This window comes from Perca fluviatilis, chromosome 17 (genome assembly GCF_010015445.1).
Source record: "Perca fluviatilis chromosome 17, GENO_Pfluv_1.0, whole genome shotgun sequence".
NCBI lineage: Eukaryota > Metazoa > Chordata > Actinopteri > Perciformes > Percidae > Perca > Perca fluviatilis.
In genome coordinates this window covers 1,413,846-1,439,029 of record NC_053128.1, presented here as the reverse complement: position 1 = coordinate 1,439,029, position 25,184 = coordinate 1,413,846, and the positions used below count along the sequence as shown (strand labels likewise).

At 39.9% G+C, this 25,184-nt stretch overlaps 1 protein-coding gene and 1 long non-coding RNA gene across 5 annotated transcripts in view; one reads left to right on the top strand and one right to left on the bottom strand.

Moving 5' to 3' along the window:
• Positions 1-215: 215 nt before the first annotated feature.
• LOC120545748 lies at positions 216-1,713 on the bottom strand. Of its 2 annotated transcripts, none has more exons than XR_005636739.1 (3): positions 1,506-1,708; positions 534-619; positions 216-258 (listed from the first exon to the last, which is right to left on the bottom strand). It is a non-coding gene; the product is annotated as an uncharacterized LOC120545748 (long non-coding RNA). The 2 variants fall into 2 exon arrangements; XR_005636740.1 differs by having other exon boundaries at positions 217-255; positions 1,506-1,713.
• A 14,157-nt stretch (positions 1,714-15,870) lies between these two features.
• Positions 15,871-25,184, top strand: part of syk (spleen tyrosine kinase) — a 30,396-nt gene continuing 21,082 nt past the window's right edge. For 2 of the 3 annotated variants that reach the window (XM_039780306.1, XM_039780304.1), the window contains exons 1-4: positions 15,871-15,977; positions 16,072-16,158; positions 21,763-22,236; positions 24,102-24,262. In XM_039780306.1, the coding sequence (XP_039636240.1) occupies positions 21,835-22,236; positions 24,102-24,262 (563 nt within the window). In that variant the 5' untranslated portion in view covers positions 15,871-15,977; positions 16,072-16,158; positions 21,763-21,834. The other variant, XM_039780305.1, reaches the window with a different exon arrangement.

Sequence of the window (25,184 nt, the reverse complement as noted above, 5' to 3'; positions counted from 1 at the left end):
AACACTTATTAAAAAAACAGTTCAATTTGAAGAATCTTGCACACATTCATAAAGCAAAAATATCAGCCAAATGAGTAAGAATCACAATTTTCACTTAAAAGAGAGAGCTGATCCATATTACCTCAGACTCTATTTTAAGAGCAGGCCAGAGGTCCATGAGGTCGTTCACTGGTGGGCAGGACATCACTATGGTCTGTCGTATGTGGGAAATGTGGGCTCCATCATCTTTCTAATGAGGGTCAGTTTCTTCTCAGTCTTCTTCAACAATTTTTGCAAGCAAATACAAAGTTAAGTAAAATATGATTAGTAGTATTCGGACAGAACGACATTCATTAATTGTTGACTTAAATACAGCAAAACACTTTATTTTGATCAAACAGGCAAGTAGAAAAAACAATGATGTGTGTATGTGGGAGTGCGTATAATTTGGGGTTACCACACTAAAAACTTTGTCTGAGAAAAAACAACAATTCAAGTTATTGGTATTTAGAGGGCGGGGGGGGTGATAGAAGAATTCACATTCATTGGATTACCTGGTATCGTTATCACATCTCCAGTTATCTTCCTTAACTTCTTGAAACTGGAACAGCAAGATGCAAAGGCATAAACTGATCTGAAACTGAACAATTAAAAGATTCAAAGAGTGTCAAATTATAAATACTTCCATTTATAAATGTTCCCTGTTAATGATCTTTTCATTTAATCCCCATAAGTGTCAAGTTACTAAAGCCATCAAGCAAAATTAACATTACTGTAAAGAAAAGCAGCCACACTTGAACCTTAGTGCATGGTTAATCAACAATAATACCATTTCTACAAACCAAAGCTTTACTATTAAGGGTTTTTACTTTATTCATCTTTGTCATGAAAAGCAGCTTGCCTCCAGCAGGGTCGTTTGTTTTAAAACCGAGGCAACAGTAGGCAGGCACGGGCAGTTGACTCGTTCTGTTAACAGCAATCTTCCGTGTCTCAGACAGTCTGCTCACACAGAATTTAAAACTAGCGTCCCTAGAAGCTACACAGAGAGCGCGGACTTGCAGTGTAGGAACTCAGTTTGAGGAGTTTATGCTCTTTTGTGCACTATTTAAAGTTTCCAGCAACAAAAACTAACTATCGCATACGAGGTGTCTGTTAGTGCTTCTACTAACAACTAATTTTCTAACACCACCTTTTAAGCGGGGAATGAGCGTGTGATTACTAGATTCATCCGTCGTCAAATTCTTCAGGGAGTCGGTTAGTGGTAGCTAGGTCGCTAGTTGTGCTGCTGGAGTGCGTAACGTCAAAGTCCTTCTAAATAGTCTCTGGTAACGTTATTGGTCGCGCTAAGTGGCTAGCTAGCTCTTTAGCAGCTAACCTATATCTGACAAGTTGCCAATCCCTACAAGACTCCCGTGATAAGCCAGTGAAGGGCGGGGGCTTGGAGAAGGTCTACGCTCTCTGAGACAAACACATACAAAATGTATAAAAGAAGTAAAAGCGAATGAATATTAACATTCAAAACTTACAGTAAGTCCAGTGAGCCTGATTGCTGCTGCGTAGGTAGTTTCTGCAACCCTACTGTCTGCTGCTTCCCGCCTTGCTGCGTTGTTCAAACTTTTCTTCTTCTGTGTTTTTCCAAAGAGCGGTAAGGAATCAGTGTAGTGTGCAAATTAGCGCCACCTTCTACTTCGCAGGTTGAATCAGAGATTAACTCTCCATACAAAATTATCCCTGCAGCTGCTTAAATAAAAATAAAAAGAATATATAGGCTATATTAAACTGATGAAGCAAAAAATAAATAAAATAAAAACATTTTGTCCTCCACTAATGTCTAATGCATTTCAGACCATTTGCTATTGCAATTTATTTATTATGATCGATTTTACTTATTTGGTAAAGCACTTTGAGATTTTATTGTATTTTAACATGTGCTATATAAATTCAGTTTATTTTTAAATCATCCCTATTTTAAACAATAGAAATAACAGGACTTTATCATTCTTAGTATGTTATTACTCAATTCTATTACATTGTACTTAAGTTATGTTTTTAAGTTATGCTTACTTATACACAAAATAGTTCCATTTAATCAAAAAATATTAGTTAACAATACTCAAAAAGGAAGAACATGTTACACCAACTTGACAAAATTAAGTTAGTAGAACTTGTTCTAAAACTTTGAGTATACACTACTTAATCTATTTAATTACTTTGAACGTTCGGGTTTACAGTGTACATATTTTATGAAGTTAAGTTACATATTTAACTGGGCCTACAATAAAAGCCTAAAGGCTTTATAGTACATAGAAAACCAAGCTATAAAAATTGTTGGCATGATACACCTATGAACATAAGTCATGTTTTAATGTTAAACATACATCCTTAGGATGAACTGGATCTGTGGACGGCTACCCTAGTGACTACCGTACCTATAGGCCAGTTAGCCTATCATCAGTGTTGTTGTTTTTTTCTCACAAATAGGCTGATTTATATTTGCTAATAATTTGTTGGATCCATGTTAAGACATTTTAATTTTAAAAGTTGCAAAGAAACTCCTTTGATTCAAAATGTAAACATTATGTCGTGTCAAATACATGTTTTTAACATTTTCTTTTATTTACATATTTTATCTAATCTTTTTTTTTATCAAATTGTGATCACTGATTATTTTGGTGGATGGCTGTATTTTGGGTGAAACCGAGTGGAAACGACTGGTTTGATGGTTGCTGTGTTGTTACTGGGACATCAATGTTTAAGCTTTCTAGAACAGTCTAAAATGTATTTGGTTTGAGAGATGCATTTCGGGCAATATCAGTGGAGTCACTGGCGTTATTATGGTTAGAAATGTAACAGAGAAGAGAAAATGTGTGCAAGTTTAAATAGTTAAATCTGCAGAAATGAAACCGTCGGTGTACAGTACACATTCCCATACAAAACAAGCAAACAACGCAACATGCTGTCAGTTAAACACACACACACACACACACACCACCCGAGCCTGCTGCTGATTGGTTGGTATGTGCTGGAATTTACTTTCAGTTAAATTAAATTGATAAACTCCATTTTAAAAGAAGATTTCTTAATGTAAATGTATTCCCTGTATTTAGAGTGTGTGTGTGTGTGTGTGTGTGTGTGTGTGTGTGTGTGTGTGTGTGTGTGTGTGTGTGTGTGTGTGTGTGTGTGTGTGTGTGTGCGTGTGTGTGCGTGTCTGTGTACTCACATGTGCATTGGATGACATTGTCCTGGTTTGTTCTACTCAATTAATTTGACTTTATCATTTTACACTTTTATTTATTTTACTCCCTTTTTGTTTTTTCTACTTTTTGCCATTTAGGTTTTTTTAATATAAATCACGCATAATATAAATTGATGTGTCAACATATAAGAGCTTGAGGTGTTAATGGTGCCTTTAATCAGAGAAACCCATTAAGCAGTTTTGAATTGACCATTCAGTGCAATGCACGGTAATTAATATCAACCATGCTGCTGACAGTTCATGTATTTATTGATCAGTTTGTACATGCCTGACGACATACATCAGTGTAATTAGTTATTGTCCATAACTGTCTGTAAATGCAAAGTGTGAGTGCAATAAACTATGAACAGTAAAGCTGATCTTTTTTGTCATTTGTCCATTTTAAGTTTGTCACACAGATTCCCTCTTTGTTTCAGTCTCTTTTTCATGAAATGTTTAATAAGCCCTGACAGGCATGACAGTCTTATTGTCACCTTTATAACTTGTATGTTCTGTGCTTTGTTCACTTTTTATGTTTACAAAGGAAATGAGTTGTGTGCAAGGATCAGTTCACTACAATGAAAGTAGTGAACTGATCCTTGGTTTAACTTGTGAGGAGGAGCGCTGTATGGAACCATCCATGTTACTGTTGGGCAGTTAGGTTGAAAGAAACCCAAATGTCTGATATAGAAACTTTAAAAACAGGACAACAGGAGGGTTAAACACCGACATCCATCACTCTTTGTTTGAGAATCAAAGTGTTAAGGGTAACTGTTTTTTTCCAACCATGGTATAGAGCCAACATATTTTCACATGTAAATCTGTAAACTGTGTTATTTCAACCAAAACTAGGGTGGTGATGGTTGGAAAAGTGGAAAGAAGACCCAAAATGGCTTTTCATAGATTTATTTAGTTTCTGTCGACTTTGAATGAAGTGTATTTTACGATTCTAAAATTACTGATTATTTACATGGAGTCTGGTGGGTTTAGCGAACCCAATTTTGTGATGTTTTTATGTTTAAAAAAAGCATCTTACTCTTTACCAGAAAGGTTGACCTCTTCAGAAATCCTTTCCATAATGTTGTCAGACACATAGAATATTAATCTGAGCCTGTCAGCGGCAAAACCAGCACTCTGTTAAAGTACAAACTGGATAATTGCCCAGTAACTTCCATTGTAGCTTGTTTCTCTGCAGATCACTGCAGTGATCTCTCTTAATACTGGACCAATGTCAAAGATGGTTGTTCCCATCAGTCACTTCAGGCCGATTATCGGCTGTGGGACAGTCTGGCGAGGTCAGTGACTCAAATCTGTTCGGTGTGTCCCGTGCCGTCGTCCGTCTGGGGGGCTGTCGGCGTTCATTTTGGCCGACCTGACATGTTCGGTCGGCGGCAGGGCAGTCAGGACTCACCCGGAAATGGCGAGCGGAATGAGGTGACTACAGTCTCTCAAAATCTGATGAAAATCTTTTAAACTGACCTTTGCTGATCTGAAATAAAGACAGATTCAGCAGTATTTCTCGCTTAAAATGTTTTCAGAAACATGTTTCAGTGAACTATTTTAGTACAATATGAGATCGTATTCTGAACGGCCGCCATGACAGTCTGGCTCTGAATTTCCGGAGAAAACAAACCCATGTGACGCGTTCGTCCAATCAGATGCCGGTTTTCATTTCTTGCGCAACATTACAGATTAGCACCGCCTGCTGTTATAGAGATGTATTACGTCTCGTCTTTTTGGTCTGTTCTGTGGCAGTTTTTTGGACCTCGGGGACGCGACTGATCATATCGACGGGGTCTTCTGTCAACGGTCGCCTGTCGGCTATACGGGTCTACACCATTAGACACAGAAAGGTTGAAAAAAACGGAAGTTACCCTTTAAACCAAGTTACAGTAACAAGTTAGATTAACATAATGGCTTTGAAATTGAGTTGACAAGTTTTCTTGTAAATTTTCAGTTTTTTTCAGAAACAACATTAAATGTGGAACAACAATTGAAGTATGCAGCGTAAAAATGTCTATCTGAAAAAACAAGGAAATGTCTTTAAGGCACATGGCCGTGCAGGAAAAACAGGAACCCAACAGAAGCAAAAGGAGAACTGCAACTTGAAAGACTTGAACACACACACATCGTTTGAAGACCTCAACACATGCTTACATTTATTGAATCCATTTCAAATATTTCACAATGAATGGGGGAGATTATCCATCAAAACACCAATAACGTGTTCCTCACTCCAGGTGGATTGATTGAAGGAAGTTTTCCTATTGGTTTGGGAAAGTGCTGTTGTTGTTCCACCAGGTGGAGCCATATGTAAAGTTAAGGTTATGAGTCCTCTTCCAGTAGTATGATTTTTGGTTATGAAATTCTGATGTATTATATATGTATATATGTATTATATATACATATATATATATATATAAACATATACATATATATATATATATATATATATTAGGGCTGTGAATCGATTAAAAAATGTAATCGAATTAATTACATACTCTGTGATTAATTAATCGAAATTAATCGCATACATAATTAACGGTGCCTTGAACCGATACTTTTTAAGAAAGTAAAAAAAGAAAAGAAAAAAGAAGGGTTCTAAACAACAGTCGGTGACATTAAAGAAGGGCTTGTTTATTGCTAAGGCCATATGGTCAAAATGAAATGATTTGATAATAATCTATAACAATAACAATAATTTATTTCACTAGTAAATTGCTGTTGAATGACATAAACAACCACCAGATGGGAAAAGGACATTTACAATAACTTCAAATGCACCACGACGCTGTAGTTTACCAGTTTCATTGAACGCACCGTCTGTTATGTTTTTCCGACGGCAGCTGCAGATTGTTAGCCTAGAAATCTAGACGCACCCTAGTGGCAGCTGGCTGGTCAGGCTAGCAGATTGTTACATACCGGTGTTGAATCCTCTACAGTAAAACAGTCAAACTTTACACCGTTTAGCGTTAGCTGTCAGCATTTTAACAGTGTTTAATCCAGCTACTAGCTAGCGGTAGGCTAACGTTAGCTGCTGTCGAGTATAGTGTTAACTAGCGTCACGTGCAGCGGTGTTTGTGTTGCCTGTATCGTCCGTTTCAGAGCATCAGAGAGAAGAGCAGACATATCAGGGGCACCAGATTTCGGTAGCCAGGGTTGGCAGGAAGAAGTAACGAGTAGCTAAATGTTCCAATCAATGATCCAGGCAGCACATTCTCATCTCCCTCCTTCATTTTACAGTCGAATAGTGGCTAGAACGGCTCTGGGTCAAACATCAATATGGAATGGATTAATCTGCCTTATTTTTTTTAACGCGTTATTTTTTGTCAGATTAATTAATCGAAATTAACGCGTTATTTTTTCTCAGATTAATTAATCGAAATTAACGCGTTATTTTCACAGCCCTAATATATATATATATATATATATATATATATATATATATATATATACACACACAACCTTTTACTCTCCTCCTGAGAGCTCACTTTGTTTCAGGGACTTATCAGAAGTATTTCGGTTTGGTTTGTTTACATGATGCTTCCGTCACACAAATAACCAGCACATCTACCAACGCAACGATACTTTCAGTGAGAAATCTCATTTGGTCGTTCCCTATATAGTTCCCTATTTAATCAACACTATATAGGGAATAGCGGGTGAGGGAATGAGGGAACGGTTTCCAACACCGCTACAGTGATTCAGGCAGAGAAGCTGCAGCAATGGGCAGCATGAGACACATACAAGCACATGTAAACCTATTCTAGGAGACCCCCAAGAGTACAAATATGATGCTTAAAAATTAGTATAATAGGGGCTCTTTAATATGATTTTTTTTTTTTTTTTATAAATTGAGACATGGCCACATTTCATCTGAGGTAAGAATAGCTGAGGAAGTGAAGGCAGGTCACTTCCTCGTGTGGGAAGAGACGTGAGCAATGCAAAGACCACAAAGTGTAACGTAGACATCAAATGGCGACACTTTCCATTCCTCAGTGCATCGACTCCAAACGAACCTGAGGCCCCTCACCTCGAAGATGAACTCAGTGTGTACGCAGCCTGTTTAGCCTGAAATGTCACCGTGTTGCACAATCTCCTCCACGCTGTGTTAGCTCTGCTGTTGACTCTGACACTGTAATGCACATCACTGCCGCTGCAGCAAAAACTATCATACTTGCCTCAAAGTGTTTACATTAACTTTTTGTGTTAATTTATTATTTGCTTAAAATACAATTTTAGAGATGATGAGAGACTAAAACATAGTTGTTTTTCACATATTCATGTCAGGTAAAAAAAATAATCAGAGAAGCATTTTCTGGAGAAAATGTGTGTGATTGCTGTGCACATTGGTGCAGGTTGATGTTACTTAATGACTTCATAATCATAAGAAAAGTCATTGTGACCCTTATGTATTGGCTTAGTTGTAGATGGAATGGGAGTGAATGCTTCTGCATTAGGCTTTGAAGCATTCCGGTATGTAGCATCAACATGAGCGTATTCATAGTTGAACACGGTGTAATGTAGAAGATTTTGAGATCGGAATGGTGTTTGCAAGATGTTGCATTTACTGAAGTTAAAAAACTTAAAGAAATCAACGGTGAAAGCACCTTGTACTGTTACATTTCACTTCATACTTTTTCCCATTTGAACTTTTTTTTTTCTCAGTCAGAACACACGGTCACAGAAGGCTTGTATCATGTGGACGCGCCAACAGTGTTGTTGTCATTACTTAGAATTCCTCATGGGGGAGACAGAAACTACGCTCTATAAAGGTCCAGCGTGTAAGGCGCTTGGTTGTCAGACTGATCTCATAAAGTGGCGTATGTATGACACGCCAATTCGTATGCCATTTTGGCGTGTTATCAAGACGCATAATCGCTTTTTAGCGTGTTTATTCGCTAATTCGCCCGCCATTGACCTACATTATCAGTGAATTTTCGCCGTTGCGAGTAGTATAAAGGGACGTAGGACCGCAGAGGGAGGTTGGTTGGGGTGGATGATGGGTAAAACACAGGACTTTCACCCAGGAGAGCCGGGATGGCTTCCCGTGTGTGGCGATTTTCAGCCGTTTTTTCTTTTTTTGTTATTTTTTTTTTTAAGCCTTCCCCAATGTTTCTTTCCTAAACCCAACCGTTTATTGTTTTCCTTAGCGTGTTTTTGTCGTTTTTTTCCATGTTTTTTAAAGCCTTTCCCTGTGTTCTTTTCCTAAACCCAACCTTTTTTTGTTTTTGTTTTTACACACGTGTGATGTTCTTGCGATAGTAGGTCACGTTCTCGTGATAACACGCAACGTGGTATGTATGTTTACATCTGCTGTATACAGCTAGACATACACGTGGATAGCTCAAAATGCGAACAGATAACACGCCATTTGGCTTTAGGAAAGTGCCGTGTATGTTTACGCAAAGTCATGATGTCATGTTGTAGTTGTTCATTCTCAAAATCTGTGTTGCCCGTTCACAAACGTGTCCTTTTTCATGAATATTTACCTCCACCATCAGTTCCAAGTATTCCTTTTGGCTTGAAATTTGACATTTGCATTTGCATGAACTGGGATAGATGCTCCATATTCATGCTCCATCTTGAAATACGTTAGCCTGTAAGGGACATACAGGACATACTGCTCTGCCTTTCGTGTTTTCTCTGTCACATGATAAACTCACAGGTGTTGCTAATGCTGCTAATGGGTATCGTAGCTTCCCGGCGCCAGTGGCAAGTTTGAAGAAGGAAACATGGAGGACCAGACTTATTCAAAATCCAAATTTCAGGAACAGGAGTCTTCTTGGTCCGTGTACTTTTTCGTTCATTCGATTTTCATTTCATAAACAGACTTAAAAAACAAAAAACGAATGGTTATTTGATTTTCGTTTTAAAATACAACAATTGAAATTGAAATACAAGGCATTTTTTCCTTTTCATGGTCAAAAGGGGATGGGAGAAATTAAAAATATGCTGTGATTTTCATTTTCTATTTCATATAACAAAAATAAAATCACTCGGAAATAGAAATTAAAAAAAGTTTTTTTTTTCATATTCAGAGACCGGATGTTGTCATTTCCAAGGCAACAGCGCCAGCCTAGCCTACCAGTGTTGCTTTCAGCCCAGGCTAAAATTACTTTGGAAACCTGTGCTCTTGATAATCCTTGGGGGAGAATTTTATTTCATAATGTCACATGTATTTATTCCCCTCTCTCCCTGCCTCCCTCTGACTCTCTGTCTCTACCCGCCGCAGACAACTTCGCCCCAAGAGAGTCGAACCAGTTGAGGAAACAGACTTTCAGTTCACGGCTGTAACGTTACCGTTACGCCACCGTTAACAATCCCAGCAAACTTTCTGTTGCTGATCTGGCAGAGTCACCGGCGGTTCGGGATCAGATCATGGGGATCAGACCTCCGGTGCTGGGTCTATTCTAATATTAGCTGCTGTTGCAGCTAGCTAGCAGCTAGCTAGCAGCTAGCCACCAGCCCTGTGACCTCGGTCCCCGTGGTTCGCCCCCCAGTGCTGACTGACTCTGGTCCGTCTGCAGAGCGCCCAATTCGCCTAGCTGAGCTGGGAATCTGCCGCACTGCGTGATTTATTCATATTTTATTTTATTTGCAGATAGTGATATGCAGATGCACTGATGTCAGGCAGGCTTGCTGCTGCTTTTAGTCTGAGTCTGTGAGATAACCAAACTTCCTTTAAATATAACGCGTATATATAAATAGATGGAATAAATAAAAGTCCCTCGAAATACATAGTAAAACATACATGTATTTAGGCTATTGAAGTATTATGACTAAAGCCTGTATTTCATGATCTATTTCATAGCCATATGTATATTTATGTAAAGGGGGCAAAAACGGAAGTTATAGGCTACAGATTCCCTCAGCTGCAGCAGCCGGGACATTCTAAAACGCTTTAACGTGAAAAAGCTTAACTTTAATGTACCTAAACAATGATCAATCAAATATCAGTCAGTTATCAGTCAGATAACGTCCATAACGACTTTGGTTAGATTTTTGATCACTGTTTATAAACAGTGATCAAAAAATCGCTTAACGTGAAAAAGCTTAATGGTTAACCACGTTAAGCTTTTTCCTTACAATTTCCCTTAATGAAGCAGAAACCCTTAATGTCAGCTAACGTCCATAATAATTGTACTTTGGGTTAGATTTTTTAGTTTTTCAGTGGTTATGAGCAGGCTTCAAAATTAACATTTTTGTCTACCAGCCAAATGGCTAATGAATGTTCAAATATTACCAGCCATTCAATAGATTACCATTGGGTTTTTTGGCTGGTGAGTGAAGCAAATCTACCAGCCACTTGCATATTTCACCAGCATTTGGCTGGTAAACGGTGCTAATTTAGAACCCTGGTTATGAGGAGCAATATGAGAGAGAAATTTGGTAATCCTTGATCATTGCTCATTGATCATAGAGCGGGTAACGCCAGAGTCAGTCCCGGGGAGCGAACCGCGGGGACCGAGGTCACAGGGCTGGTGGCTAGCTGCTAGCTAGCTGCAGCAGCAGCTAATATTAGAATATTAGACCCAGCACTGGAGGTCTGATCCCCATGATCTGATCCCGAACCCCGGTGACTCTCTGCCAGATCAGCAAGCTTAACGGCAGCAACAGAGCGTTTGCTGGGGCTTAACGTTGGAAAGTTGCGCGTAACGCGTTCCGTGAACCGAAGGTCTATTTGCTCCGCTGGTTCGACTCTCTTCGGGCGAAGTTGTCTGCGCGGGTAGAGACAGGGAGGCAGGGGAGAGGGGTAATAAATACATGTGACATTATGAAATAAAATCCCCCCCAAGGATTATCAAGAGTATAGCTAGCTAGGTTTCCAAAGTAATTTTGGCCTGGGCTGAACACTGGTAGGCTAGGCTGGCGCTGTTGCCTTGGAAATGACAACATCCGGTCTCTGAATATAAAAAAACAAGCCTTTTTTCGTTTCTGTTTTCGAGTGATTTTATTTTTGTTATATAAAATAGAAAATGAAAATCACAGCATATTTTAAATTTCTCCCATCCCATTTCGACAATGAAAAAGAAAAAACGCGTTGTATTTCAATTTCAAATGTCATGTTTTAAAACGAAAATCAAATAACCATTCGTTTTTTGTTTTTTAATACCTGTTTATGAAATGAAAATCGAATGAACGAAAAAGTACACGGACCCTTCTTCTTCTTCTTCTTTCAGAAAAAGAAAAAGGAGATTGAAAAGAGCAAGAGACCGGCGTCATCAGAAAAAAGCTTGAAGGCTACCGTAGCTGTAATACCTACTTTGAACTGCGTGGTGCGAGAGAGATGATTGTGATATATGATCTCAACGCTAGATGGGAGAAATTCCCACACATTGGACCTTTAAGACATTCATATTACAGTGACATTACACACATATTGTGTGTATGTATTGTGACGGCTCCTAGGCCTATTAAGTCCCTTTGGTTGCTGGGCTCTGGGGATTGGCTAATGAGGACTGATGATTGACACCTGGAGCAACTGATTGCTCACCTGTCTATAAGTAGGAGTGCTTGGCCAGTCATTCTCTCTCCCTCCTCCCGGCTGTTTGGTTTGTTTGGATTTTGGGTTTAGTTATTTTGCGTTGTAGCTTTGATACATTTACAGACACCCATACATTACACATATTACTGATTTACTGAATTCACGTTTATCTTGATTTAGATCAGGACTCATAGAAGGCCACTTCAGAATAGTCCAGTGTGTTGTTCTTATCCATTCTTGGGTGTTTTTACCTGCGACTGAGACCGAGCTTTCTGACACTGGGCAGTACGTTTCGCTCCAGAGTGCCTTGATAGTCTTGAGATTTCATTGTGCCCTGCGCAGATTCAAGGCACCCTGTGCCAGGCGCAGCAAAGCAGCCCCAAATCATAACCGAGCCTCCTCCATGTTTCACTGTAGGTATGGTGTTCTTTTCTTTGAAAGCTTCATTTTTTCGTCTATGAACATAGAGCTGATGTGACTTACCAAAAAGCTCCAGTTTTGACTCATCTATCCAAAGGACATTCTCCCAGAAGGATTGTGGCTTGTCAATATGCATTTTAGCAAATTCCAGTCTGGTTTTTCTTTCAAAAGTGGAGTCCTCCTGGGTCTTCCTCCATGGAGCCCACTTTCGCTCAAAAAGCGACGGATGGTGCGATCAGAAACTGACGTACCTTCACCTTGGAGTTCAGCTTGCATCTTTTTGGCAGTTATCCTTGGTTCTTTTTCTACCATTCATACTATCCTTCTGTTCAATCTGGGGTCGATTTTCCTCTTGCAGCCACGCCCAGGGAGGCTGGCTACAGTTCCATGGACCTTAAACTTCTTAATAATATTTGCAATTGTTGTCACAGGAACATCAAGCTGCTTGGAGATGGTCTTGTAGCCTTTACCTTTACCATGCTTGTCTATTATTTTCTTTCTGATCTCCTCAGACAACTCTCTCCTTTGCTTTCTCTGGTCCATGTTCAGTGTGGTGCACACAATGATACCAAACAGCACAGTGACTACTTTTCTCCATTTAAACAAAAAAATGATTACAGGATTGGAGACATGTGTGATACTAATTAAAGAAACGAATTAGTTTGAAATATCACTATAATCCAGTTATGTATTATCTTTTCTAAGGGGTACCAACAAATGTGTCCAGGCCATTTTAGAATATCTTTGTAGAATAAGCAATAATTCATCTCTTTTCACAGCTTCTTTGCTTTATTCTATGACATACCAAAGGCATGCAAGTATACATGATAAAATAGCTTTCAATTTCATCACTTTTCAGGAGGAATGAAGCATTATTTCAATGAGCTGTAAGGGTACCAACACATTTGAGCACGTCTGTATATTCTTTGTAAATATAATGTAGTTGTCCTCTTTATTACATCCATTAGTGCTACTTTCATATAGTTCTATTTGATTGTTTAGAACAGGGATCTTCAAAAGGGGGTCCTCAGAGTCACTCCAGGGGGGCCTCTAAATTATTGTTAATTTTTGAACGTTTTTTCAAAAATTAAAAAGTCTAACATGATTCCAACATATTATTAGCAAATATAGATCCACTGATGGTAGGCTTACTGGCCTGTAAGTAATGTAGTCACTAAGGTAGCCATCCACAGATCCAGTTCATCCCAAAGGATTGACTGTTTCACATTTAAGGGTTAACATTAAAACATGATTTATAAAATGATGCCAACAATTATTAGGCTATTTGAACAGCTTAGTATTCTATGCAAAAAAATTATCTAGAAATGCTTCAGGCTGCCCTAAAAGTTATTGTAGGACCAGATTAATATGCAACTTAATCTTATACAATATATGTAGTAGGGGGTCCCTGATTCATCTCTCTTTCAATTAAGGGGTCCTTGGCTTAAAAAATGTTGAAGACCCCTGGTTTAGAATCAGAATCAGAAAAAGGTTTATTGCCACAATAAGTACACCTACATGGAAATGGTGCAAACATAAACAAACAAAGATATTAAACATTTAAATGAAATACAGAAAACTTTATATATATACACAAAGTAACTGTGGCATATGAAAATAGGCTGAATTGCTTGAGTGCAGAATGTGCAAATAATTTATATATTTTTTTTAAGTTTAAATATTTTGAATCTACAGAATCTTTTTTAGAATCTGACTTATCAATATTGTTGGTAGATGTGTGGCTTTAAAAAGTAATTAAATGGGCAAATAAATGCAACTTTAGAATTTTCTTTTTTGCAGGAGACTGCACAAAGTTACATAGGAGAGGTAAATATAGCATTAATGGTTTTTGAGTTACAGGCGAGTAAAAAAAGGCACGCAAGAAGAAGAAGAAGTATGCAAGACAGGATGTGTTGGTTCTCACTTATGATGCAAATTTGTTCAATGTTGCTGAGAGCAGGTCCACCCAACACTTCTGTCTTTCTCTATTTGTGTTGCTGCGCTTCGACATAATTGTGTAGCCCTTAACCCAACACTAACCCATAATTCACAACATGCTGTCAGTAAAACACACACACACACACACACACACACACACACACACACACACACACACACACACACACATTTACATTAGGAAATCCCCTTTTAAAATTGAGTTTCTCAATTTCATTTAATTGAAAGGAAATTCTAGTACAACACTACCAATCAGCAGCAGGCTGGGGCTGTGTGTGTGTGTGTGTGTGTGTGTGTGTGTGTGTGTGTGTGTTTTATTGACAGCATGTTGTGTAAAACACACCAAAGCCAGCTGGCACTTCCTGATTGGTAAACACGTTCTGCTTGTGACACACAACTGACAAACTGTCCCCACTTACACCGCTCAGTGCTAAACACCCACACACACACACACACACACACACACACACACACACACACACACACACACACACACACACACACACACACATTCCATAGGATGTGTGCAGCTTACAGTAAATCACCGAACAATATATAAAGTAGTTAAAATTAGCCCCACCCTGACCGTAAAGATGCTGCTTATGAATGCATCAGTAAGAATAAGAATCAATAATCAAATAATGTATGCAAAATAAGAATATGAACACACTGAATGGGGCCATTCTGCATGATAAGATGTTTTTTACATTGTGCTGATAATACTTTTACTTAAGATTTGAAATGCATGACTTTGACTGGTAATAGAGTATATTAACGCTGTGTTATTCGAGCCGTCTCTTGGGTAATGGCTAGAGAAAAGACTTGGACAAAGACACCATACTTCCATGTCCACATTCAGGACTAAGAGAGCCATGTAGAGTTTGGTGCCTACATCCATCAGACTCATAAACTCATGAATAGCTTTTATTTATACATACATATATATATGTCTTTTACATAACATTCTTTTAATGTTCATGTATTGTGCTTTGCGAGTTTTTTTGTTACCTTCTGACTGCTGGTATGTGATGTGTGTGTGTGTAGTATAGTTTATTGAGTTTATTATAGGATGCCCATTAGATTAGTAGGTCATTTGTCAATTGTCACCGGGATTAGCTATGCCCATAAACACAGCTACTCCTCCTGGGGTCCACATTTAAAAACATACATGAAACATGACTCAACACATTTAAAAACACATGAAACATTACTCAACACATTTAAAAACACATGAAACATGACTCAACACATTTAAACACATACATGAACCATGACAACACATTTAAAAACATACATGAAACATTACTCAACACATTGAATAATTCTTACATTTATACTACACTACAAAACCTATACTACAAAACAAACACGTGGAACGATGAAAAACAGTTAATTATAATCAACTGTAGTTAATAATACAAGTTCTATGGAACAACCCCCCCTATATGTTGTATATCACAGGCAGGGGCTTTAAGGCACAAAAAGAATATCAAGGTCCAATTACAAGCTTTCTCTTTCTCTTTTCTTTATTTCTTTTCAAGATATGTTTGTCCAACAACAGTAGTGTTTCCGAGATCAGCAATAAAGTTTCTCTCTTAATAAAAATACATTTAAAAATAAATAAATAATAAAACACATCTAAGTGATCTTTAAGGTATTTCATTATATGTGTATATGTATTGCGCTGTCACTGGTGTCATTGCAGTTGTCACATCATTTCCTGCATGCAGCAGGCGGTGTTGGTCAGTGTTCGGATAAAAAAAAACAAAAAAAGGAAGTAAAAGAATTAAATTGTCAAGGAAGTCGTTGAAATGAGGAAGCTTCGGTCCTCCGCCGCCTCACTACATTTGTGATCAGGACCCAGTACAGGCCGTAGTCCGGCTGGGGAGCACGGTGCGAGTGAGTGATGCTTTTCATGTGGTTTTGACGGCACATTTCTTGTTCTTTAAGGAGCTGGCTGAAGTTAACATGATGTGTTGGACATGTTGTTCAGACTGCTGGCAGCCGGAATGCTGAAGGACTGAGAGAACCGAGCCAGAGGAGGATCCGCACTCGGGACTACTTCACCACATCGTATACAGTAAGCTCAGTTAGACCTGTAACAATTATCACATCATTGTCTAATTGTCATTTTTTTTTATTCCATAATCATGGTTTCTTTGTTTAACCCCAATAATGCTAACATGAGCTAAGGTCTTAAGGTGTATGACTGGTCATGTTGATTTTGTTTAGATATGAAAAATTGTAATTATATAAGTGATTATTGGTCAGACTATATATTTTTATTATTATTACAATTGTTAGTTGTTGGAACTTGAACCTATACACGTTCATTGCAACAAATGTATAATAATAATTAATAAATAAATATTTTTAAATTTGACTGAAAGAGACAATTACATTGTTAATCGCAATTATTTCTGAGACAATTAATTGTACAGCAAAATTTGGAATTGTTACAGCTCTAAAATCAATATTTATCTTCTCATCTTTTTTGTTGGTTAAGGTAGACTTTTTGACTTTTTGCTTCCTTGTTTCAAAATGTTCAATGTTTTTTTTTCCAAGAATTACAGTTCCTTTTCTTGCTGTTTTTTTTATGTCTTACCAAGTAATTTCCTCTCTCACTTTGCTCATTTATTTTTGATTAAACAAGAAAGAAATCTTCCAAAGGGGGTTAGATCATTCCTCTTGTCCCCAGGTGCCCTTATTTCAGGAAATTAATTATTATCTTGAAATGAATAAAGCATATAACAGCATAGAAACATTTCATGTGTTTTGGAGACAAATGACATGCCCTAACGTTGCCCTTTTATGAACTTACCCCACTTTTTTTTACATATGCAATGGAAACAGACATGTAACATGTTGGGTGTGGACCAGAAGGAACTTTTATTTTCAAAAGTAAAAATACAGTTTAGACCTGGATCTTTATCAGTGGTAGAAAGTAATGGAGTGCTGTATGTAAGTCCAATTTTAGGAACGTTACTTTAGTATTTTGGCTGTACCTAATATGACTTCACTGTAGAGCCCGAGAGAAATATTGTACTTGTTACTCCTCAAAAAAAAAAAAATTGGACAGCTTTCATTACTTTGCAGATTAAAAATACACACAACATTAAAAACCCACGAGAAGCTTCTAACCAGAGAGTTAACCCCCTAATAAAAAAATCCACTCTACGCTCGTTACATTTGAGATGTCACTTAGCGGTTCCCCTCTTATGTTGTTATGTTATGATGGGTTCGTTTTAATAACTGTGTGAGGCCAAAGGGTCCCAAAACCAAAAAGTTGCATGTTGGTATGTGCAGCACAACTTTGTCTTTGCTTCTTTGCAACCACATGAATCACCTCAAGACTGCCTAGATTTCTGTTGTGACCCCTTAGAGGGGGGGCCCCAACCTCGAGGTTGGGAAACACTGAATTAATACCCAACTGTATATAAAGTAGTTAAAACTATCCACCGCCAGTATTTTAATGTGATGTATAACAAAATATCTTATGTATCACAGGAGCAGCACTAGTTTGATTGTAAATACATATTAGCTGTACTACTATATATATATATATATATATATAGGACAGATAAAGTCAGGAAAGTTTGAGAGAGAGGGGGATGACATGCAACAAAGGGCCACAGGTCTGAACCGAACCCACGGCTTCTGAAACAAGGACTGAGCCTCTGCACATGGGGCGCACGCTCAACCAGGTGAGCTACCCAGGCGCCTAAGGAGAATAATATTTAATGTGATTCAGTAATGATACTCAGTGTGGTCAACATGATAGAAATATAATGTATAATGCATTAATGTCGGACAGAAACCTTGTATCTCCATATTTCGTCATTTAAATTTATTGTCATAAATCAATGCTATCTTTCGCCCTTTGCATCTGTCTGTGGATTTTACAAACATTTAAACTGTGACGAGGCGATTTCATCTGACTTTGTCCAAGGTAAATCAATCAAAAACAACAGTTTTGGACATACAAGGGTAAAGGCCTACGGCAGCACAAACCCAGGATTTATCTGGAGCCCTGAAGGCATGGCAGGGAGTCAAACTCCCTGAACCAACAACCTCAGCCTTCTTTAGAACTCACTTTAAATGTAAAAGTAACTGGGGCGACTTCTAGCTCACCCAGTATGTGAGTGGTTGCCCCACGTAGGCTGAGTCCTAGGCAGCGGCCCAGGTTCAAATCCAACCCTTTGCTGCATGTCGTCCCCCCGCTCTCTCCCCTTTTATTATCTTCACACTATCCTACCAACTAATGGCCATAAAAGCCCAAAAATAATCTTAAAAAGTCAAAAAACTGGACCTGACTTATATACTAATTCCACTTTGCCACTTTGACAAGACTATTGTTTTTACTGGACAGGCTGAGGTTTCCATACCGTGTTATTATGGAACCCACTGCAGTTCTAAGGGAACACTCGCCTTCAATCGCTATCCTAACCTTAACAACTCAAGGTCAATGCCTAACCCCAACCAATTGGGCAGCTTCGTAGGGCGGATCTTGCCAACAAACCAGGTGGGATCCATAATAACTCTTCCATACCACAGGAAGCAAAAAAGGTACAACAGATTTAATAAAACTGGAAGAAAACGGAGTCTTCTTGGAGCTACAAACAATAAGAGTTATTTTTTAAAACAGCAAACACATTGTTGGACTTTCTTACAAAGAAATGCATCATTAGAACAAAGGACTGTTAGGACTGTTTGCTGTCAACTTTCCCAACATGTTTGTAACTGTCGAATAGTATAACTGCAGAGCCCTGTGTGATAGTTAATGTTGGACCCAAGTCGCTCCTGATGCGCAGCCCAGCGCCTTGTTTGAAGGCTTTGCAGCCATCACCGTTGCAGTGTGCATTGATTACAGCTGGGTCTTCTTGTTCATTACACATAATGTTAAACAGACCCGGGACCTATGATAATAGAACAGGACCCAACCAAGACCTGATTGACCGTATAAATCGTGGATCCGAACGGGTGCGGGTCTAGGGTCCTAGGGTTTGCTTCAAAAACTTAAACTAGCTTGCCACAGTGGTTTTATAATGTGAAGCACTTTGTGTAGAATGACCTTTGTATAAAAAAGTGCTATACAAATAAAGTTTGATTGATTGAGTGGTCAGGCCTGAAACACTGTCTGGCAGCTGTGAGACTGCAGACATGCATGACTGCGGTGCAGAGGAGTTTGCACAGTTGTCTGGCTGTTGTTGTATTGTGGTTACTGTGGTGACGGTGACAGGCATCTCACCACTAATCTCACATGTCCAGCTCTTCCTCCACAGCGCTGCGGAGGAGGGTCTGGCTAGTACAGCATTCCTGGATGGGAGAAAAACGTGCTCTGGTTTATTGGCATGTCTTTAAACCAATCACAATCGTCTTGGTCGGCACTAAGCGCCGGACGGATCCACGGTGTCTCTGCTAAATAGTCTCAGGAAGGAACTTGTTCTGGTGGAACATGTCGACGTTCAAAAGTAGTTTTAGTCGTGCAACAGAAAACTCCGATTGGACAGATAGTCTAGCTAGCTGTCTGGATTTACCCTGCAGAGATCTGAGGAGCAGTTAACCATAGTCCTCAAAAATCTTAATTTAGAACGCCAACACAAAGAAAGAGGAAGGGGACGGCACCTGAACAATTCCGGAAATGAAACATCATCGATATAGACTATCTCACCACTAATGTCAGTGAAGATGTATAGACAAACTTCATGGCTCAAGGCCTTTCTGCTCTTATCAGTTTTGCCCTGCTTGTATAGTATACCTGGTCAGATGTTGGTCAGTCAGTTGATGCAACCCGTCACAATCCAACAGTTGGATCCAAACCATTATCTGGCCAACTACTGGCCACATTTCCACGTGGACTATATGGATGGAAATGTCAGTCTTTCGGCCCGCCACTTTGCTCCAGGCTGAAACATCTCAACAACTATTGGATGGATTTCCATAAAATGTTGTACAGACGTTCATGTGAGGATGAAGCCTACTAGCTACTAACACCTGGTCATTATCAGAGCCAAACACCACAGAACACAAACCATACAAGCATAATACAAGCACATATTTTGATTTGATGCAAATAAAGACATCTTTCCCTGCTCTCAGCTCTGTAAAAATTGCACAGCACTTAGCGGTAGCAATCGTAACTAACAGCAGCAGCAAACAGTATTGTGGTGTTAGACACATTCTGCAATGTAATATGTGTTTATGTGTGTGTGGTTTATTTTAGGGTGATTAACTGATGATCAGTTCATCTGGGTGGTGCAAATGACATTATGTTCCTGTCGGAACCTAAGCTTTATTTTTACACTACACTGTATTTAACTTGAACACTGGCAAGAATACAAGTTAAATAGTGTTTTCTCTAGGTTTGTGAAAGATTTAGATGCAGTTATTTGGTCCCCCCCGGGTTAGGGGTGTTATGTTTTTTTTTAGCCATATGTGTCTAAAACATTGAAAAGCTAGAAAGTTTGACTGAGAAAAAACTTGCTATAGAAGTCCAACTACAATCATTAGATCTGAGGAAAGTCTTAGATTAAATTAGTTTTGATGCTCATATTGATTTTACATTCATTTGGCTTAGACAGTGCCCAAAACAGCTTGGGTGCTGCAGCTTAGCCTTATAATGGTAGGGAAAACCCTGAAATATCGCTGATACAGAAGTACTGCACTCTTCTCACTGTGTGAATGTACTGTACACCGTGATGCATTCCCTGCAACTGCATCAATGGAGCGAAGGCTTGGATGATTTATCAGCAGACCCAAACGAAATCTGCAGATTTTTACAGTTTTCAGCGGTGATCCAGAATGAAAATCTGCGGAATTTAGCGAACCGTTTTCCTGCCTGGGGTGATGTGTTATCATTCGGAGTCTTATTTACATTTTTCTTAGGCTACATTTACATTACTACGCTTTGGTTTTTGAGTGGAGTTTTGAGGCAAAAGTGATCTCCGTGCACACAAGTGTTTTTATCTCCAGTAGAAGAACTAATGTGTGTTAATCTCTAACACGCCCAAATCTCATATCTCATCAACATTCTGGTATATTGGACATAAACAGGAGGCAGCGTGGAGACGCCGCCCACTGCTGGTAGTTGCCATGGTAACATTAGTAGCTTTAGTCTCAGAGAACGAGACGTTGTGACTGATAAGACCCAATCAGGAGGAGAAACGTTGGCGTCAGCGTTGGTGTTGCCAAAGGTCTCCGTTTGAGGCCGTTGAGACTTCAACACAACCCCGCAGATTCCAAACCAAAATGGGTCAGAAGTGTTTCCAAAAGTCTCTGGTTTAGTGGCTTGGAAACACCAGAGCAGGGGGAATGAGAGGGGGAAACACCAGAGCAGGGGGAATGAGAGGGGGAAACGCCAGAGCAGGGGGAATGAGAGGGGGAAACGCCAGAGCAGGGGGAATGAGAGGGGGAAACGAAGCAGAAGATATTCCTTTTTAAACCAAAACGTAGCAGTGGAGATGTAGTCTTAATTCGTTTAAAATCTGCTGGAAATTCTGCAGAATTACACGTTCGCAGATTCCGTGTGGCCCTGTTTATCAGTCATCCTGTAGGAACCCAATACTTGTGTCTTCATTTTTCATTCTTTGGCTGCATGTTACTGATGTAAAAATCTGTAGTTCACAGTATTTTTTCAGACTAAATTAATCTTGATTGTTACATGGTTCTCTTTTGTTTGTTTTAGGGTTGATTGCATCCTGGTGGCTGAACTTTGTTCTGGGACTTCCTTAAGGGAGCCACCCTCACAGAAGCCAACATGGCTGACGCAGTGAACGCATTGCCATTCTTCTATGGCAACATCACCAGGGAAGAGGCGGAGGACTACCTGCGGCAGGCGGGCACGATCAACGGCTTGTACCTGCTCCGGCAAAGCCGAAACTATCTGGGAGGCTTTGCACTGTCTGTGCTGTATTCCGGCCGCTGCTACCACTACACCATTGAAAGACAACCCAGTGACACATACGCTATCGTTGGCGGTAAGAGCCACAGGAGCCCTGTCGATGTGATCGACTACCACGCCCAGGAGATGGATGGCCTCGTGTGTCTGCTGAAGAAGCCCTGCAACAGGCCCAGGAACATGCAGCCAAAAGTGGGGCCGTTTGAGGACCTGAAGGAAAAACTGATCCGGGAGTATGTGAAGCAGACATGGAACCTGCAGGTATGTTTCAACTCTCTCCTATAAGCAGAAGGAGACAGGGGTCTTCTAAAAGTAGGGGATCTGGGGGTCTTCCACCAGAAATTGTGAGCTTCAAACATTTCATTTCCTGCATTTTGGTGAATTTTCATGGAACAATTTGGGCCGTTTCTGCAAAAATGTATAGTGCAAATGTCGTTAATTATTATTATTTTTAATTATTGTATGTATTGTTCAAAACTTTCTGCATATTCATAACATCACACATTTTTGGGGATTTTTTTTAGGAACACTGTGCATCTGAACAATAGATCTATTAGAGAAGGAGAAGCTCCTACGTTTAAATCTACATAAAAGAGATGACATTTGAAATTGCATCTTTATTTTTCACGGCCCTGTTGAATTCTTCAATCCCCCAATGTATCACAAGTAGAAACTGTTACTGCTTTCCGTCAGGTCAGTTATAGATCTCAACATCTCCAATCTCACTTGAAGGCAGCTTCATTTCACAGAGAAAGATGAATATGCTAAATATTGGTGGGGGATGTATAGATGGAACCACTGGGTAGAGCAGCAGCTCGACCGCCGCGCTGTTACAACGCTATTTTCCACCAGGCGCGTCTGCGCTCCGGAGGCGCCGCGTCCCAGAAGTGTGTGTGAAGCCACAAGCTGCAAGGCGTTTGGACATCCGGGCACCAAGTTCAACAGCGAGAGCATCCAGACAAAACACCAACCACCCCCCTATATCGTATATGTCTCCTCTACAACAACATGGACGACGAGGAGGTGGAAAACATAACAGACATCACAGATCTTTTTTATAAAGACAACACCAGAAAAGAGAAGACATGGAGTTTAATTGCAGGAGTGCTTGGAGTGAAAAGTAGATACTAGCATAATCAACACCTGATTGTTCTGTAAAGTTCTGTAAAGTTCTGTAAAGTTCTGTAAAGTACAATAAAATCTGCGAGTCGCTCTGCTTCTGAGACGCTCCAGGTGTGGTATGGCGTGTGACGAGGACAGAACAAAACCGGAACGCAGCACAGACACGCCCAGTGGAAAATCTGGGCAACATGACACAAGTATTAAGAGCAGCGTGGTGGCCCAATGGTTAGCACTGTGGCCTCACAGCAAGAAGGTTCTGGGTTTGAATCCAGCTCGTACCAGGCCTTTCTGTGTGGAGTTTGTATGTTCTCCCCATGTTTGCGTGGGTTTCCTCTGGGTCCTCCGGCTTCCCCCACCATCAAAAACATGTACTAGTTTCTCCAGTCAGTGCTCTTGATCAAGCCACTGGCTCTGATCTGGAGTTGGTTGCTGTGATTGGCTGCACACTGAGGGATGGGTTAAATACAGAGAATGAATTTCGCTACATGGATGTGTAAGTGACAATAAAGTAGCTTTAGCTAGGAGACCGGGGTTCGGTTTGTAACCCCCCCCCCACCATCTATTCCTAAACCTAACTGTCCTTTTCTTGTGCTGCATGTCAGTTCCACGTACGTCCCGACACGGATCAAGCTGAACCATGGTCCGGTTCGTTTCTAATGTGAAAGCATTCTTTGGATGGTTCGGACTTTCGGTCCAAAATCAAGAAGCTCTAGCAGGTTGGGGTGGTGGATGGGTCAAACACCACAGGACTTTCCTCCGTGAGACCGGGGTTCATGCCCCGTTTTTGAGCCGCATGTCAATTAAACATACGTCCTGACCCAGAGCTTAAAAAAGTGACGCCAAGAGTCCCGACCAATCATGTCTAAATATGACGCTAAAGGAAACTCTTTGCATCAAAAACAAACGCCAGCTGACCAAGCGTTGCTTTTTGACGTGATGGGAGTGTGTGTATTATAAGCGTTTGCTGACAGATCATGTGTGTGTGTGTGTGTGTGTGTGTGCAGGGGGCAGCTCTGGAGCAGGCCATCATCAGCCAGAGACCTCAGCTGGAGAAGCTCATTTCCACCACTGCACACGAAAAAATGCCCTGGTTCCATGGATCCATAACACGGGAAGGCTGTGAGCCCAGGCTCCAAAACGGCTCCCGTATAAACGGAAAATTCCTGTAAGTATTTTACAAGTGTCTTTGTATAGCTTTTGGCTTATAGCTGTTTATACTAAATTGTGGGACATGAATTTTATCAAATCAATCCAAATTTGATGGATTATTACACTTCTGTGAGAAATTTCTCCAGAGCTCACAATATCCATAACACGCTCAAAGCATATGCTCATAAACACTAGCCATTCTCCACATTAAATAATCAAATTCAGATCCAGGTCACACAAAATCAAAACCTACTTGATTGCAAATGTTCATTTCTAGGAAACTGTCTTGCCTTTAAAGGGGAACTATGCAGTTTTTTTTTAGCTTAACTGACTTTAACTGAACATCTTCAGAGTCATTGGAATGGTTATATGACTTTTTTTCGTTTTGAATGGTGGTCGTCTCGCTCCCCCCTAGCGCGCTGTGAGCGAAAGCATGGCGTGATATCAGGTCTCGCCATGTAACAAACTGCTTCACGGCACTGCACACATACGCCCATTCAGGAACCGGCTAACAAGGTAGCGATGGAGTTTTTCACGCTATCGTCATGGCTGAGCCGCAAAAAAAAAGCCGAAAGCTCGGAAACATTGTCAGAGGAACAGAGAAAGAGGAAATGGCAGACTGACCGAGAGAGGAGTCAGACACAAGTAAACATAGGAGCTGCCAAATATCTATTCTGAAGATGTAGGGGAGCTCTTTACAGAAACCTGCCAGCAAAAGCCAGAAAACAGCCAAGAAATGGCCAAAACTGCATAGCGCCGCTTTAAAGCCATCTTTTCAGGCAGGGTTTCCTCCCAGGCTGAGTAGTTCCCCCAACAATTTCTAAGTAGGAAGGAAGGAATTCTAAGTAATGACAACAACACTGTCGGCGCGTCCACATGATACAAGCCTTATGTGATCACGCACCCCCCCACCACATAGTTGCTAGTAACCAAGGAGG